The following is a 14,926-nucleotide window of genomic DNA, read 5'->3' on the forward strand; positions in this document are numbered from 1 at the left end:
TTATCTAACACCACCCCTCCCTTATTTGTATTAATGAAAAAAAAAAATATTTTCTCTCACAAATCTAAGGAAAGATTACAGCAAAGTCTCCCAGCTCAGAGGAGCTCTTTTAAACTTATACTGAGTTTTTAAAAACTCAGCGTTTATTAAACCAACCATCTGCAGTGAAAGAAGCAACTACTGGACTTACGAATATCAAGTCTTCATTCCGAATTTTGTGAAAGACCATCTGGTTGACATTATTGTGTCTCTGTAGCGTAGGTGATGAAGGTACATCAGAAACACTATTGCTTCTGAAGACTAGGAGATTTGATTTATCTGGGAGAAGAAATAGGGTAGGGGAATAAAAATAATGTAAATTTGTAAAATATAAAACTAAAACTAAGTTATTTCAAAAGGATTGTTAATGAAAAACTGTTAATCCAACAAAAAGATATCACACTGAGATCAGTTTATTCAAAAAACCACACTGTATTTCATTAAACAAATTCAAAGTCTGATTTTTTCTAATCAGCAAAATCATTTAGGTTTACTCAGCTATTTTAAGTTTCTTAAGTAGTCCTACTTTTGACAAATATTTGAAAATATTCCTTCCTACTTTCCCATTTTAACTTCTGTTGTATTTGTAATAACCATCAGGGATAGAAAAAAGGGATGTTAAGTCACCTCCTTCATTTATATTATGAAGCCCTTCTGTTAAAGATGTGCTTATCTTTCTGATGCCTCTAAAACATTTACATATTTTTTGTCCTGCACCCCATAAGTGATGCTCATTGTCTTATGTTTAGCAGAGTAATTATTCTTTGGGTGGTTTTGAAAAAAGGTTCTTCATGAAGTAGAGGAGATATCTTAGTAAAACTAAAGCTGGTAAGTACATATGTGTGGATTTATGCATGCATGCATGTGCAATCATATTTATTCAATATTTTATAATTCTGATGCATACACATTTTTGGTTTCGATGAAAGGTTACAAAATTAGTCTCTGTAATGTGCATAAGTATTTACTTGTCAATTTTTTTCTGAGCTTTTGAATCCACTGGCTAATTTCAATCAAAATTTGAGAGGTAAAAGTGATATCAAATAGTCTGTTCTCTCAAGTTTTTGTTAAATAGGGACTTGCATTGAGACAAAGACTAATATTAACTGTAAGTAGTACTACTTATTACGAACAAAAATGGAAGATGTTACCAGAATAGAAAAAAGAAAAAAGATACTATGAATATCGAAGCTATGCAAAAACCTTTACTGTAAATTCAAGAAAAACCCACTCCTCAGGCAGGAGTTCTATTCCACGTGCATTTTTCAGTGTTATGAAGTTGAAATCACATTGCAGCCTTGGCGTAATTGAGCTAAAATATCAACAAACAATGAAAGAAATTCACTGACATTATTGATTTCATTGCTTTTGGAACTATCCTCAGTGAGAAATGATATATTTAATAGCTCTTTCCTTCTCAAGACATGAAAACACTTGACTGAAAAACAAAATGCTCCTGCACACAATCCACTGCAATTAAGAAACCAGTTTTCCTTCTAATTACGAAACTGGCTATCATGATTCTTTCTGAAAGACCGTGTTATAACAAATTTGGCAGACACTAGGACTGAAAACTGAGTAAGAAGATGAACAAATAGGTCAGTAAAATTAGAAAAAAACCCACACAAACATATATATCTACCTACCTAAGAGTCATTTAATATTAACTGCTCAAAAATCTTCAACCCAAAAGTTGGAAACCCTTCTGCTCAGAAATAAATCATTGTCTTACCTTTCGGTTTTGGAGGACAGCATTTGATGAACTGGAAAATTATGCTGTCTGAACGGACAGTTTCTGTCTGGTAACAGGTCAGCAGATCCTTAAGATTACCAAAACTTCTCTTAGTTCCACTAAGATTATATTCTCCTTTCTCATTCTTTGTAATTAAGCAGTGTTTATAATCAGTGGTATTCTCATGCTGCAGAGATTTTTTTCCATTAAAAATAAAATTGATCAATATTTAGTATTTGAAAGCCTATTTAAACGTATAGCACTCTACTAATTAAAGAAAGAATGCTTCAGCAAAACATTACCATAATTTGTTATTTTGTTCTCGCTATGTAGTATTGATTCTGAGAAAACATGATCCTACTGCTATCACTGGAATTAGCATGTTGATGCTAAGAAAAACAAATGTTACGAAATCTGCAGATGGAGCTGAGAAAACAGATAATGGTTCCTAGGAAAAAATCCTTCAGAGGTAGTAATGAGAGCTACTTCACCCTTACATGGAGTAATATCAAAACAAAATTTTGTTGGAAGCAATAGTCTAAACGGTCATATTCTGTGTTCTTTTGGCAAGCATTTGGAGATCTCAGCTGTATTTGTTTTTCTATTGCTTATAATACCGTTCTAAGCAATTAGTTTCTAAGCACAGATTTTCAATATGAACTGAAGTATTTTTGCAATGAGTCTTGAAAGGATCCCATTATACATTTTTAAACAAGAGGAGCTCTTAATAGTGCTTTCATGGTCCTTCACGTCAACAACTGCGGAAAATGTTCCAACAAATTCTGAATCTCAGAAGCCTTCTAACAGCTTGCCCAGAAAGATGCAGAACAAGAAAAAACAAAATGTGGCTATGTCACTCAATGGCAGGCTTAACTCACAAGCTTGACTCTTAGACTTTGACTCCCTAAACTTGCTCAGGGACTGATCTCAATCTAAAAAATTCCTGATCACAACACACTTCACTGACTGGACATAACATTTTTTTGAAACTGATCTTCAAACAGTTGTTTGCTTCTCCATCCACACAACAATGTTATTTTGTCATTTCCAGAGATGTAAGTATCTCTGACAATATGTAGCAAACTTGCTAGCTTGCTGCAAACCAGCAGGAAACCCCAGGTATTACCCTTCCCTAGTTAACTGCCCAAAGGCAGTTCTGTTAATGAAGGAAAGGCCTAGCCTTGGAACAAGATCATGCAATTATGTAACAACAATATTAAAGTACTGTATTACTAACTTCAGTCTCACAGAGGAGAGGTACACATTGGGTCTTTAGCTGCATAAGAACTACAGGCATTTCAAGGGTGACCTCCTACTCTAGCTAACACCAGACATCCAGCAGGAGATCTGTGCTGTGCTGCCAAGTAATCTGACTGGCCCAGCACTGGGGATGGGGACAGGACCCAAACCCACAAGAACCTGTGAAGGAGAGACACTCTCAGATCACCAACAGCTGTGTACTCAGTCTAACAAAGCCATATTCAGGAAGGGGAGGTAGGCAGAAATCCCAGGAAAAAAAATCCAACAAAAAACCCCCAAACCTTAAAAAAGAAGAAAAAAACCTCAAACCACTCCACTACCCAAACATTTACAACAGTCCCAAGAGCCATATCACCATCCCCAGAACTCTCAAGCTTTCTTTACTCCACCTGTTTTGTTCTCCTCAGCGTATGGTATGTGTCATTAGTGAATCTTTACCATACAAGTGTGTTGATATTTCTCACAAGACCCTGACAGTTGGCCAATCTGATGAAGTAGCTATAGCATATACACATCAGACAAACATTCTGAAGGTAAAATTCAGAATAATTTACTGAACATCCCAGGCTCATTATTATAATGCAATAAAGATTATACTGGTACTAAGACAGAATACAAACCTCTATAGCAAAGGTGAGGAAGTATTTTTTAAAATCTTTAGGACTGCAGCGAAGAACGTAGAAACCCGTCTGATTACCCGCTTTCTTCAGTTTACTGATAGCAAAGTCCATGCTATAGTGAAAACAAAATGTTTAATATTGCATAATTGCAAAATCCAGGAAATCAGAGATTGGCCAGTGAGAACTAGCATCAGATACCTAACACAAAAATTCAAACTCTCTATTTTTTACAGATTCCTTTAACTTAATCCTTTCATCCCTTTATTTTCCAATATTCAGGGTGGCTTCTTATGTAGAGAGCAGTACATTAAAAATTCTTCATACAGAAACCACCACAATCATTTAATGAGAAATCTTACAGCCTAAAAAAGTATATTCCCCTGATTTTCAACATCCACTATGGAAGCACCTCTGATAAAACTGCCTAATAAGTAAGCTAAAATTAGGAAAATATTTGTGTGGGTTAAAAAGGTGTGTTTAATTTGGGAATGGGCTAACAGGAAAGATGAATTGAAATGAAACATGATTTGTTACTTCTCCTTAAACAAGTCTTGCTAACGGACTATTTCCATCCGTGTCAGGGAATGACAAATAGAATAGTTTGGAAAGGTCTAGCCTCATTGCACATCCTTCTAAACACCCCTAAACAAAGGTCAACATACAGCATTAGTCATTTGTGCAAAAGTCTCCATACCTCTCCTCCATCTCTTCTGAAGCTTATAGCAGGTCTCCTTTTTTTGTCATTGAGAAAATTACAGATCTATTCTGCATAAGCTGAGTAGATGGTGCTACTTTCACATAATGCATCTTGCATATATCAGCCTTCAAGCTTTCTATGCTAAAGCAAATAACTGTTTTATTCTGACATTTCTAAGCTCCCACACGTGCTTCCCAAAACAAACAATACTATATGAACTCTTAAAAAAACTTTTAAAAATTCAATGAAAATACTAAATTTATTCTCTTAAAAAAACCCCAAACAAACAAAGAAAGCAAACAAGGAGACAGCATTCCTCAAACCAAACAGACCCTCCAATTTATATGGCTAGCAGTTTACTGCAAGACTTCCTCAGATACTGAAGGGAGCATTATCTGAATTTGCCTTTTTCCCCTTGGGAACTCAGATAATATAACTGCTAGAGGCTGCAGTGAAAACATGAGCTCCTCTATGACACTGTATGTTGCTGCCATGGTAGTAACTGTAATTCTGTAAAATCAGTATAATAACATTCCTGCCTGTCTCACTTGAAGAAAAAAATAATTCTAAGGGAACAAAATTAAAACCAGAACCTTTCAATTTATTTTTTATAATATGTCAAGAAGGCACTGTATTTTGCAAAGTAAAAAATAGGAGGAAAAATGTAAAGCATTATGTGTTACACAAATGTAGTAAATTCACATTTCAAGATGTCCATCATGGTTCAGAGTCAACTAAAGTTCATCTTTCAAAAATATCACCTTGTTATATTACAAAAAAATTGCTTACAAAATTGGTCCATGGCAGTTGCTTTGGATGTTTTCAAGGACTGATGGTGGTGCTACTTCTTTACAGAGATAATGGTGGGCATCCGCAGTTAATCTGTAATATCCATCAATTAGTGATACAAAGGAGAGAGCTTCTCTTAATGACTGAAATTCAGCCTCCTGTTAAATTGCCAGGGGAGAAAAAGGGGGGTGGGAGGGGGGGAAGAGAAGGAGAAAGAGAATTTCAATTTTTAATAGGCAACCCGAAATTCCTGAATATGGTAATGGTATATAAGATATAAACATATTAATACATTAAAGATATCCCAATTGTTTTTTAGCTACTGTTTGTATAATTCTAACTTCGTGGTGCCATCCAAAACTTGTTAGTAATCTTCAGTGTTCAAAATTGAATCTAAACCAAACTGCCATAAAAAACCCCTTACTCTAAATACATGAAACAGAGAAATGCTGACAAGAGGGAACATTTGAACAGAAAAAACTAACTAGATACAACTCAGCATGGCAGACATCTACTGCACTGGCAACACAGTGTTTTACTTTTTTCCTGAAGGAAAGACTTCACTTCTCAAAGATTTATTGGGCTGCCATCTCACAGCAAAGAAAAATCTGTAGGAAAGTACCTGCCTGAAAATTTAACTAGTAGTCAGCAAAAACCAGCATCACAGATGAAGCTGACTTAACTGCTACGAAAAGAGGTGTAAAGGATAGAAATGAGGAGAATAATAATGCAGTGGAAAAGTCTGTGCAGAATACATTGAACAGATAAGAACACAGAGAAATTAAATCCATCTGTAACAATTTATTTCTGCCAATAATGGAAAATGGAGTCTATTTTTATGTAGTTAATATATTTCCTTAATATTTGTATCAGAGCATTAAAGGCTGTCTTTGCTTCAACAGAGAAGTGCTACTCCACCATCTACTGAGTCACACTAGATTTCATTCAGTAGCATAGCCCAACATACTTTAGTATATGCTGCACCAATTTGCCTATGACACTGGGGACACACTTAGTGGCTGAATGCAATCCCTTGGCAAGTTCTTTGCTAGACAGCAATAACAAAGCTGGTGCATTTGATCACATGCCAAGAATTTGTGGAGTTTTCAAACTCCTTATTAAAAGAGGACCTGGAAACAACCATCCTTCCAGCTGTTTCAACATGACTGGAAAACGCACACAAACAACAGACCTAGAAAGCCAGCCATTTTTATCAATCTATGTATCCTAAATCTGTGTAAAGTACATTTCTATAATGAATGCTACCAACTGTGCAACAGGTAAAACTAAATCACAAATCCTAATTTACACATAAGCTAATTCTGGTGTGTAAAGTGTCCACACACAAATCATAAGCAAAACAGCAGCTACTGCACTTTTTCTTACTCTTATTCTTCAGTAGCATTTTGAGACAAGCTCTTAGAAAGTCACTTTTACCCTCAGAGGCATATGAAGTCAAGTACGTTACTACCGCTATTGAGAATTTTTAAAGAGAATTTTAATGGCTTGAGATTAAGGAAGCCTCCTCCACAAATCTGGAATATTATTATGCTCTCAGCATCCTAGATACAAGTCACAGATACTCCAACTACTCTTGTTTCAATAAAAAGCCTTGAAAAGATTACAAATTCATTAATTCAGGAAATGAACATGAATCAAAATAAATGAAAGTAAACCATATATCTTTTTTAAAATAAGCATCATTAGAGAAAGAATAAACTACTTAATGCTTTATTGAAATATTTTTGAAATATTAAAAGATCATTTTTACAGAAAAGTATATAAGCTGTACATAGCTTTTTCAGACACACAGAGAGTGGCTCTCTGGTCACACAGATGCCTGAGATGGGGAGCCCTGAAGGCCCACAGATCAGTCATGGAGATAAAGGAAGAGAAAACTTGTATTGGGTTTGCATGGCAAGGTTTTGGTAGTGGGGGGATTATAGGGGTGGCTTCTGTGAGAAGATGCTAGAAGCTTCTGCCATGTCAGACAGAGCCAGTGCCAGCCATCTCCGAGATAGACCTGCCACTGGCAAGGTTGAGCCCATCAGTGACGGTGGTAGTGGCATAAGTAAACATATTTAAGATGGGGAAAAAACTGCTGCGCAACAGCAGCTGGAGACAGGATTGAGAATATGCAAAAGAAACAAGTCTGCAGACATCAAGGTCAGTGAAGAAGGAAGGGGAGGAGGTTCTCCAGACACCAGAGCAGAGATTCCCCTGCAGCCTGTGGTGAAGACCATGGTGCGAGGGCAGGCTGTCCCCTGCAGCCCATGGAGGTCCACAGTGGAGCAGATGCCCACCTGCAGCCTGTGGAGGACACCATGCCCAAAGAGGTACATGTGTATGAAGAAGGCTGTGGCCCTGTGGAGAGCTCATGCTGGAGCAGGCTCCTGGCGGGGCCTGTCGCCCCGTGGAGAGAAGACAGTACAACAGCAGGGTTTCTGGCAGGATTTGTGAGCCCACGCAGGACCCACACCAGAGCAGTCTGTTCCTAAAGGACTGCAGCCCATGGGATGTACCCACACTGGAACAGTTTGTGGAAGACTGTCTCCTGCGGGAGGGATCCCACCTCCCACACTGGACCAGGGAAAGAGAGTGAGGAGGAAGGAGTGGCAGAGACAACATGAACTGACTGCAACCCCTGTTGCCCATCCCCCTGCACCACTGAGGGGGAAGGAGGAAGAGAAAATCAAGTGTGAAGTTGAGCCTGGGAAGAAGGGAGGGATAGAGGCAAGGTGTTTTTAAGATTTAGTTTTAATTCTCATGACCCTACTCTCATTTAATATATTGCCAATCAAATCAGATTCCCTGACGGAAGTCTATCTTGCCTATGAGGGTAATTGGTGAGTGATCCCCCTGGCTTCATCTCGACTCATGAGCCTTTTGTCATGTTTTCTGTCCCTGGCCAGCTGAAGAGGGGAGTGATAGAGCAGCTTGGTGGGCACCTGGCATCCAACCAAGGTCAACCCACCACACCACTACGTGACAGTTATACCTCCTGGAAAGCCTGGAGTTACTGGAAAGAAAATTGAAACAATTTCACTTTTTATATTAATGTATAGAATACTTCAAGATCTTCTTCAAAGAATTTTAAACAGTAAAAGCAATGACAATGTCTATGCACAGAGCTTTGAAATCAAAAGACCTTTGGTGCTTCGATACAGCACTTACACTGCTGAAATAAATTTAGTTTTACTCTATGCTTAATTAACATGGTAATTAGTTATACAATACTATAAAATACCACAGCAATCACAGTCTCCTCAAAGCAACATCTATTTGAAAAAACAGCAAGCAAAGTAAACAGACCAGATTCTTGCTGTCTTGTTTGTGAATGGTGACAATCCTTCTCTCACTGGAGCCTTCTTGGCTTGCTTGTTTAATGCTGACATCAATGATATCAGGAAAATCACAGTATGTTTGTAAATCCTGCAATAAATGTTGGTTATATAATGTCATTAATAACACAAATAGCAACTAAAGCACCCATCTATTTGCAGCATTAGAATTCCTACAACTCTGAATTTGTAAACTAGCAACAAAAAGACCATGAAACTTTAAATATGCCATTACATATAAAGAAAGGAGCTTTGTGTTTACAGGACCATCACTACGAGCATCAATTAAAAAATGCACAAAGATCCAGGAACTTAAAATGGAAATATTCATATATGAATTGGGTCTTTTAGTTGTAGATATTTCTTTGCTCTGTAGTATTTTGTGAGGATTAACAATGGAACATTTTGATTAATCTTCAGGGGGTGCACTTTTTTTTTTGAGAACTTACTATTAGCATCCTGATTAAAGAGGTTTAGAAAGCCTGTTAACAATCCAAAATGTCATGCCTTCGTTCAGAGTGATACAAGCTGCAAAATCTATTGCCAAAGAGATGAATGTAGTATGAATGAAGAAAGGGTCTAAGAGAAGGTTCTCCCATCAGCCACGTTCATCACTGACTGGGTAACACTGATCCTAATTACATGGGAAATCCAAGACATATCTTCCTTTGGTAGCAAGTTCAAGTGGTTTTTGATACTATGATATGCTGTACCACTTCCTTCAGTCTTTCACAAGTCAAATTACTATGTCATACAAATCATACTTTATTTTGTTTACAGTAGAATTTCAGATACTAAGTAACATCCTTAAATATAGATTTATCTATCTAAAATTATTCTCCCAATGCAAATAGATTTCATTCAAGTCAGAATATTCCATTTATATGGCTGTAAGCATATCCTAATGCATAAAGAGGTAAATAGTCAAGGCTGTAAGACTCAAGGGAGTATCAGCTATCAGCTGTTTCAATGCAGTATCTTTATAATAAAGATTCGTCAGTATAGTTTGCTGAAATGATTTATGACCACATTTACAAGCAGCCTTATTTATTTACTAAGTCTTCATAGCCAATTTTATAAACAGTTTCTGTATGACTGAAAACACATACAGACTACACTATGTCTCTGTCAATAAGTGGGATGTTATTAATTATGAAAAAATAATTTGGTAATCTCTGTAGGAAATATCATCAGTTGAAACACAACTTAAAGGCTTGGTTGCCAAGCCCAAACATCATAGCATGCATAAATTCTGTACACCTAGGACTAGAAATTGCAAAATCTGACACTTATGTTAGCTCCTGCCACAGCAACTGACACTTACAAGCAACGTAGAAAAGGCAGAGGGCCGATACGTAACAACTATGAATGACATAACTGGACCTAACATCAATCCATAAATATTCTAAGAATACACTTTTAAAACTTGGATATGTGATCAGATTTATTTTTTTTTTTTAAGTATTACTAAATACAATGCTACAAAGTAGCATTTTTACAAATTATTATAGTACGCTAAAAATAAAACCTTTTGTAGTTTGGTCGTGACTGCTATATATTATGCATCAAAACTACCAAACAGATGCAATCATTTTGGAAAACTGACATGTGCTCCATCTTGCCTTTAATTTTACCTTAGGAAAATTTCCACACTCTTAATATATACTGCTATGAGTTTGTATCAGATTCTGGTAAATTCAACAAAATGAATAGTCATGCTGGGAAATCACACACAAAAGAAATATCATTGATAAATACAAATGCAACAGCACATGACTACTAGCACTTACAGGAACCTTTTAGTACCTAATTCCAGAACAAAGAGTATATGGACCCCACAATCACAGAAAGTCACTTTAAACGGGCTAGCTCAAACACTGGAAGGAGTCTAACTGCAGCAGGAAAGAGGTACAGGGAAACTTGCCAGTTTTTTGGGGTCCTTAAAACTCTGCTTTCAAAGAGAATTGTAGAAATTTGTGCATTTTACCTATACCTGGTGGCAGGATCACTACTTTTCCACAACGATTCTTTTACAGTAATGCACATCAAATAGTGATTTTTTAATTTGTCAAGCACATAAGTATTACATATTCAAGTATTGACTGTCTTCTAATATTTCAATAAAAAACTGGTTTTAAAATCCTGCACTTTTTCTGTGAGTCTTAGCCATATGGAAATTGTATCATCCCTGTGAAGTAAAATTTACCTAGCAAATTTACCTGCGGTAAATCAGAATTTCTAACATAAGCTAATCACTCTGTTACATGACAAACTGCACAATTATTAAAATAATAAAAGAAATTACCTGCTCTGCCAGTGTCTCACAGTCTTTCAGTTTTCCTCTTGAGCACTGAATTCCACCATTTCCAGTTATTACAATGGTTGCAAAACTTTCCTCTCCAGAAGGATCTCCACCAGGTTCTTTTACTTCAAAAACTTCTGAATAGAAGGCAGACTGAAGGGTTTCCAGATTTATAAGATACTTAAGTTTCAAGTTTCTGGCAGTAGCTTTGCATTGGCCAAACTGCTGTATAAATTTGCGGAACCTGTACCTTATTCTTTTTCGCGTCAAAATGTGGTAGTCTTGGATTTTTGCTCGCACACATTTAGGCAAAAACATTTTATAGCTGTGAATACATAACCAGCAAGAAAACTACTAGTATTATCCATTAAATCCAGCAAAGATAATTAGTTTTGTGCTAAACAAGTTGACATGAAAATATCTTTTCCTCTAAATGTAACCTTATTCATTGAACTAAGACAGCAAAGATCCTTTCTTCAATCTTGCATGTTCTTTCAAATACAGCCCTGTCTCTTCTTCCATTTTCCCCCCTCACTCAGTTTCAATATATTTTACATAATGCATTTTCCATAAATCCAGACATGTCCGTTCTAGTCATTACTGTAGTTTTCAGGTAAGCCAGCACAAGTTACACAGTTGCTTTGTTTAGTGTAGGAGCTGGACAGATAGAAGCAACTACATAGACAGAGGACAGATTTCCTGGCTGAAACTATAGGTAGTAGAATACAACACTGTGGTTGGTTGTCACTTAAGTTCCTGTATCATAGTCCACATTCTATAAGGAGCAAAAGAGTAGTTTGTCATCTGCAAAGAGCTGGCCAATTCATCTCATTCTGTTTTTAACTCCTCCTGATAGATTTCATTAAAAGACAAACATCAAGCATTAAGTACTAAGCAGGGACAGAATTAACCCAGCTGCAGTGGAAACTGATCAGTTTGATAAACCACAGCGAACTGACAAACTCAAGCACATTTAGTAGAGATCTGCCCAAGATGGTTAATAGCCTGGAACACATGACCTGACAGAAGAGGTATAAAGGAGCATGATTTGTTCAGCCAGAAGAAAAGAAGGCTCAGGTAGGGTGTTCTACTAATTGTCTTCAACTAACAGATGGTTATGGAGAAGACTGAATCAGACTCTTAGACATGCACAGTGAAAGGACAGGAGGCAACAGAGGATAGTCAGCATCACAGAAGAAGCTGATTAGATATGGAGAAGATCTTCCTCATTGAGGATAATCATACACAGAACAAAGCTTCTCAGAGCTATGGTGGAATCTCCATCCCTGAACATGTTCAGAACTTGACAGGATGAGGCCCTAAATAACTTCATCTCACTTTGAAGTTGGCTCTGATCTGAACAAGGAGTTGGATCTGATGACTTCCAGAGGTCTCCTCAACTCAAATTATTGCTTACATCCTTTCCCATACGAGTACCTGCTGCCTTACATCTCATTAAGAGAGCCAAATCCACATACCCAAATACATGAACGGCCCTCAAGATAGAAGTTTTCTATTAAATTCTAGTTTACAGTATAAGTACGTTTACAGAATCATTATGCTAGAATAAATCAATTGCCAACAGCTGAACACCTCCTCCTAAATGCCAGTGTGCAAAAATATTGGTTTTAGATATCATATAGGAGTGATACAGCCATGAAGTATTGAATCACCTCACTGAATTGTAAATAGCCAGTGGGGTTCGGTCCTTTTCTTTGGCCACTCTCATCATATCCAGAACAGCCATTCCAAGGCACTCTTCTTGTGTTTCATGAGTAACAGGCATCTGTATCCATCCATCCAAAAAATCATCTCGCCACTAAGAAAGAAGGATGCAAGAAAGCAAATTAAAACTGTAGCACTGCTGTTCATCAATAAAAGTTTTTTGAGGTGTGGGGGTTTGGCTGCTTTTGGTTTGTGGGGGGTTTTTTTTGTTTGGGTTTTGGTTTTTTTCGTGGGGTTTTTGGTTTTTTGGTTTGTTTGGTTTTGGGGTTTTTTTAAGACTACATTCTTCTGAATGAATCCCCTTGTCCACAAAAAGCTGCACATGTTCCTAATGGGTACTAGCTACCATCACGCTTAGAAAAACAATTTTCAAAATATTTTCATTTCAAATCTCGGAAAGGTCCCTATGGAGAGGATATTGTTCTACATTGTGTCAGTCCAAAATGAAAGTCGCACTGGAAGACTTCCACGTGGTAGTCGCACAAGAAAGGAGCTATACACTCTCACTGCTCTCCTCAAAGCCATTTGAGCTTCATCTGTCCAAATATACAATATGACATGGAATTTAATTTTCATCTTGAGTGGGCTTCAAGTTGTCAAAGAAGCCTATACAATTACTATCAGAAGATGTGAAAGTGAAGAAATACTACCAACCTTTACCAATCTGCATTAAAAAATACGTAAATCATACCTGTGCAAATAGATAAGACATGACATGATCATCAAGAACAGGGCTTTCTGCACCTCGAAGAATGCCATACCGATACGCTCTGCTGGTGCCATTGCAATACCAGTGGGGAAAATAAAACCTGTTAGGAAATATTTAAACAAACATCGATAAACAGCTACTTTCACTTACCAACACCAGACATTATTGCTTTCATAGTTATGTAATTAGTGCTGGCTGGTTTGGAGGACCAGTACGAAGCCCTAGTTAGTCAATGGAAGGCTTTAGATCCAGTTCTTGGTGCCTTAAAGTACTACAACATTTAAGTAGGGTGTAATAAGCTGTACTGGTAGGAACAAAGAGCTCTGCAAAGTTATCCTCACTGATCAGAGTTTTGTGTTACTGTCTTCCTGTTTCCTTTGAGACAGTTCCTAAAGAAACACTCAGGCCACACTATACAATGCAAATAAAGAAAATCTTTTACATATGGAAAACTGTGACTGAAGCTTTAGATGTCCACATTCAAAAATCAAGTTAGAGAAAAACGGTTCTACTGCAGACATCTGCCTGACTACACAGGATAATTACTCTGCATTTCAGAACTGCCACTAATTTCAGAACAGTTAAGCACAGAAGAGTTGAGATGTATCATTATTAAGATAAAGACTATTTTAATTTCTGCTGTATTTTTAGTTGTTTGTTTCTTCAATCTCACACGGAAAACTTGATATACAGACAATTGATAAAATACGTTATTCAAACTTAACTCCAATTATTTTGATGCTTGTATCTGACTCTTATCCAGGCATCACAAACAATCTGTCCATAACTATGGTTCAACTAAATATCTTATTGGTTGTGCTCTTTCACATAGTTTTGTTTTACCATGAAAAGTGCGTAACATTCAATTTATGTTACCTTATTCGGTATATTAGGATGAGTCTGGTTGCTTCATCTACATGGAAGATGTGATTTGGGGGATACCACATTCTCTCTGTTTCACTCATGAGTGCAAACATGTTATGATACACTGGCATGATACCTAAAGAACAGAGAAGCAAACATTTATAGGAAATTAATTTCACAAAGAATTGACTTTATTAAAAAACCAGTGGGTTAGAAGTAGCATATTGGCACATGTTCTCCAAGTATTCATTGCACTGCTCTATCACTGTCAACATCATTGCTATCATCACTCCATAACCTGCAGACTCTTTTTTGCCCATTTTCTCATTCTTCCTTTATGTTCTGACTGCAGACTGTGTTCACCTGTTACCCTGTACTTCACTCTTAGATTATGAGATTTTCTCTGTATGCCATTTAACACAATGGCTTCTTAGCCTCTCAGTTTAGTAACAGCTAACAACAGTACATTACCTTTTCCCTTTCCTTTTCCAAAAACAGATCTAAGCATTGATTTTAAGATTTTAGACAAACGAAAAATTCTAGGTAAAGCAATACAAAGAAAGTCATCATGACTAGGACAACCACCTGCCATTTACATTTTAGCAGATCAGTTGAGAACAAAACCAAACATATAGTTAAATAAAACTGGAAAATACTTTTTCCCCTCAACAATTCAGGACTGTTATAGTAAGAATTGACAAGCAATCCTACTTAATCACAAACTATGGAAATCAGTTGAACACCAATTCTTCACAAGGACCAGAATTTTAGTTTGGTTTTGAGGTTCTCTGCTCAAAGTACAGTCTAACACAAGACAGGTGCCAGAGCATTGTGCAATGCTGCAGTGT

General features: G+C 36.9%; 1 protein-coding gene across 2 annotated transcripts in view; it reads right to left on the reverse strand.

Moving 5' to 3' along the window:
- JAK2 (Janus kinase 2) overlaps window positions 1–14,926 on the reverse strand; it is a 93,461-nt gene that overhangs the window by 24,726 nt on the left and 53,809 nt on the right. For both annotated transcript variants that reach the window (XM_074931457.1, XM_074931459.1), the window contains 9 exons: window positions 14,091–14,214; window positions 13,197–13,314; window positions 12,454–12,599; window positions 10,784–11,105; window positions 8,450–8,569; window positions 5,138–5,295; window positions 3,652–3,763; window positions 1,772–1,958; window positions 191–318 (listed from right to left, as the gene is read on the reverse strand). In XM_074931457.1, the coding sequence (XP_074787558.1) occupies window positions 191–318; window positions 1,772–1,958; window positions 3,652–3,763; window positions 5,138–5,295; window positions 8,450–8,569; window positions 10,784–11,105; window positions 12,454–12,599; window positions 13,197–13,314; window positions 14,091–14,214 (1,415 nt within the window). The remainder of the gene's footprint in view (window positions 1–190; window positions 319–1,771; window positions 1,959–3,651; window positions 3,764–5,137; window positions 5,296–8,449; window positions 8,570–10,783; window positions 11,106–12,453; window positions 12,600–13,196; window positions 13,315–14,090; window positions 14,215–14,926) is intronic.

Source organism: Athene noctua, chromosome Z (assembly GCF_965140245.1).
Source record: "Athene noctua chromosome Z, bAthNoc1.hap1.1, whole genome shotgun sequence".
In the NCBI taxonomy this organism is placed as follows: Eukaryota; Metazoa; Chordata; class Aves; order Strigiformes; family Strigidae; genus Athene; species Athene noctua.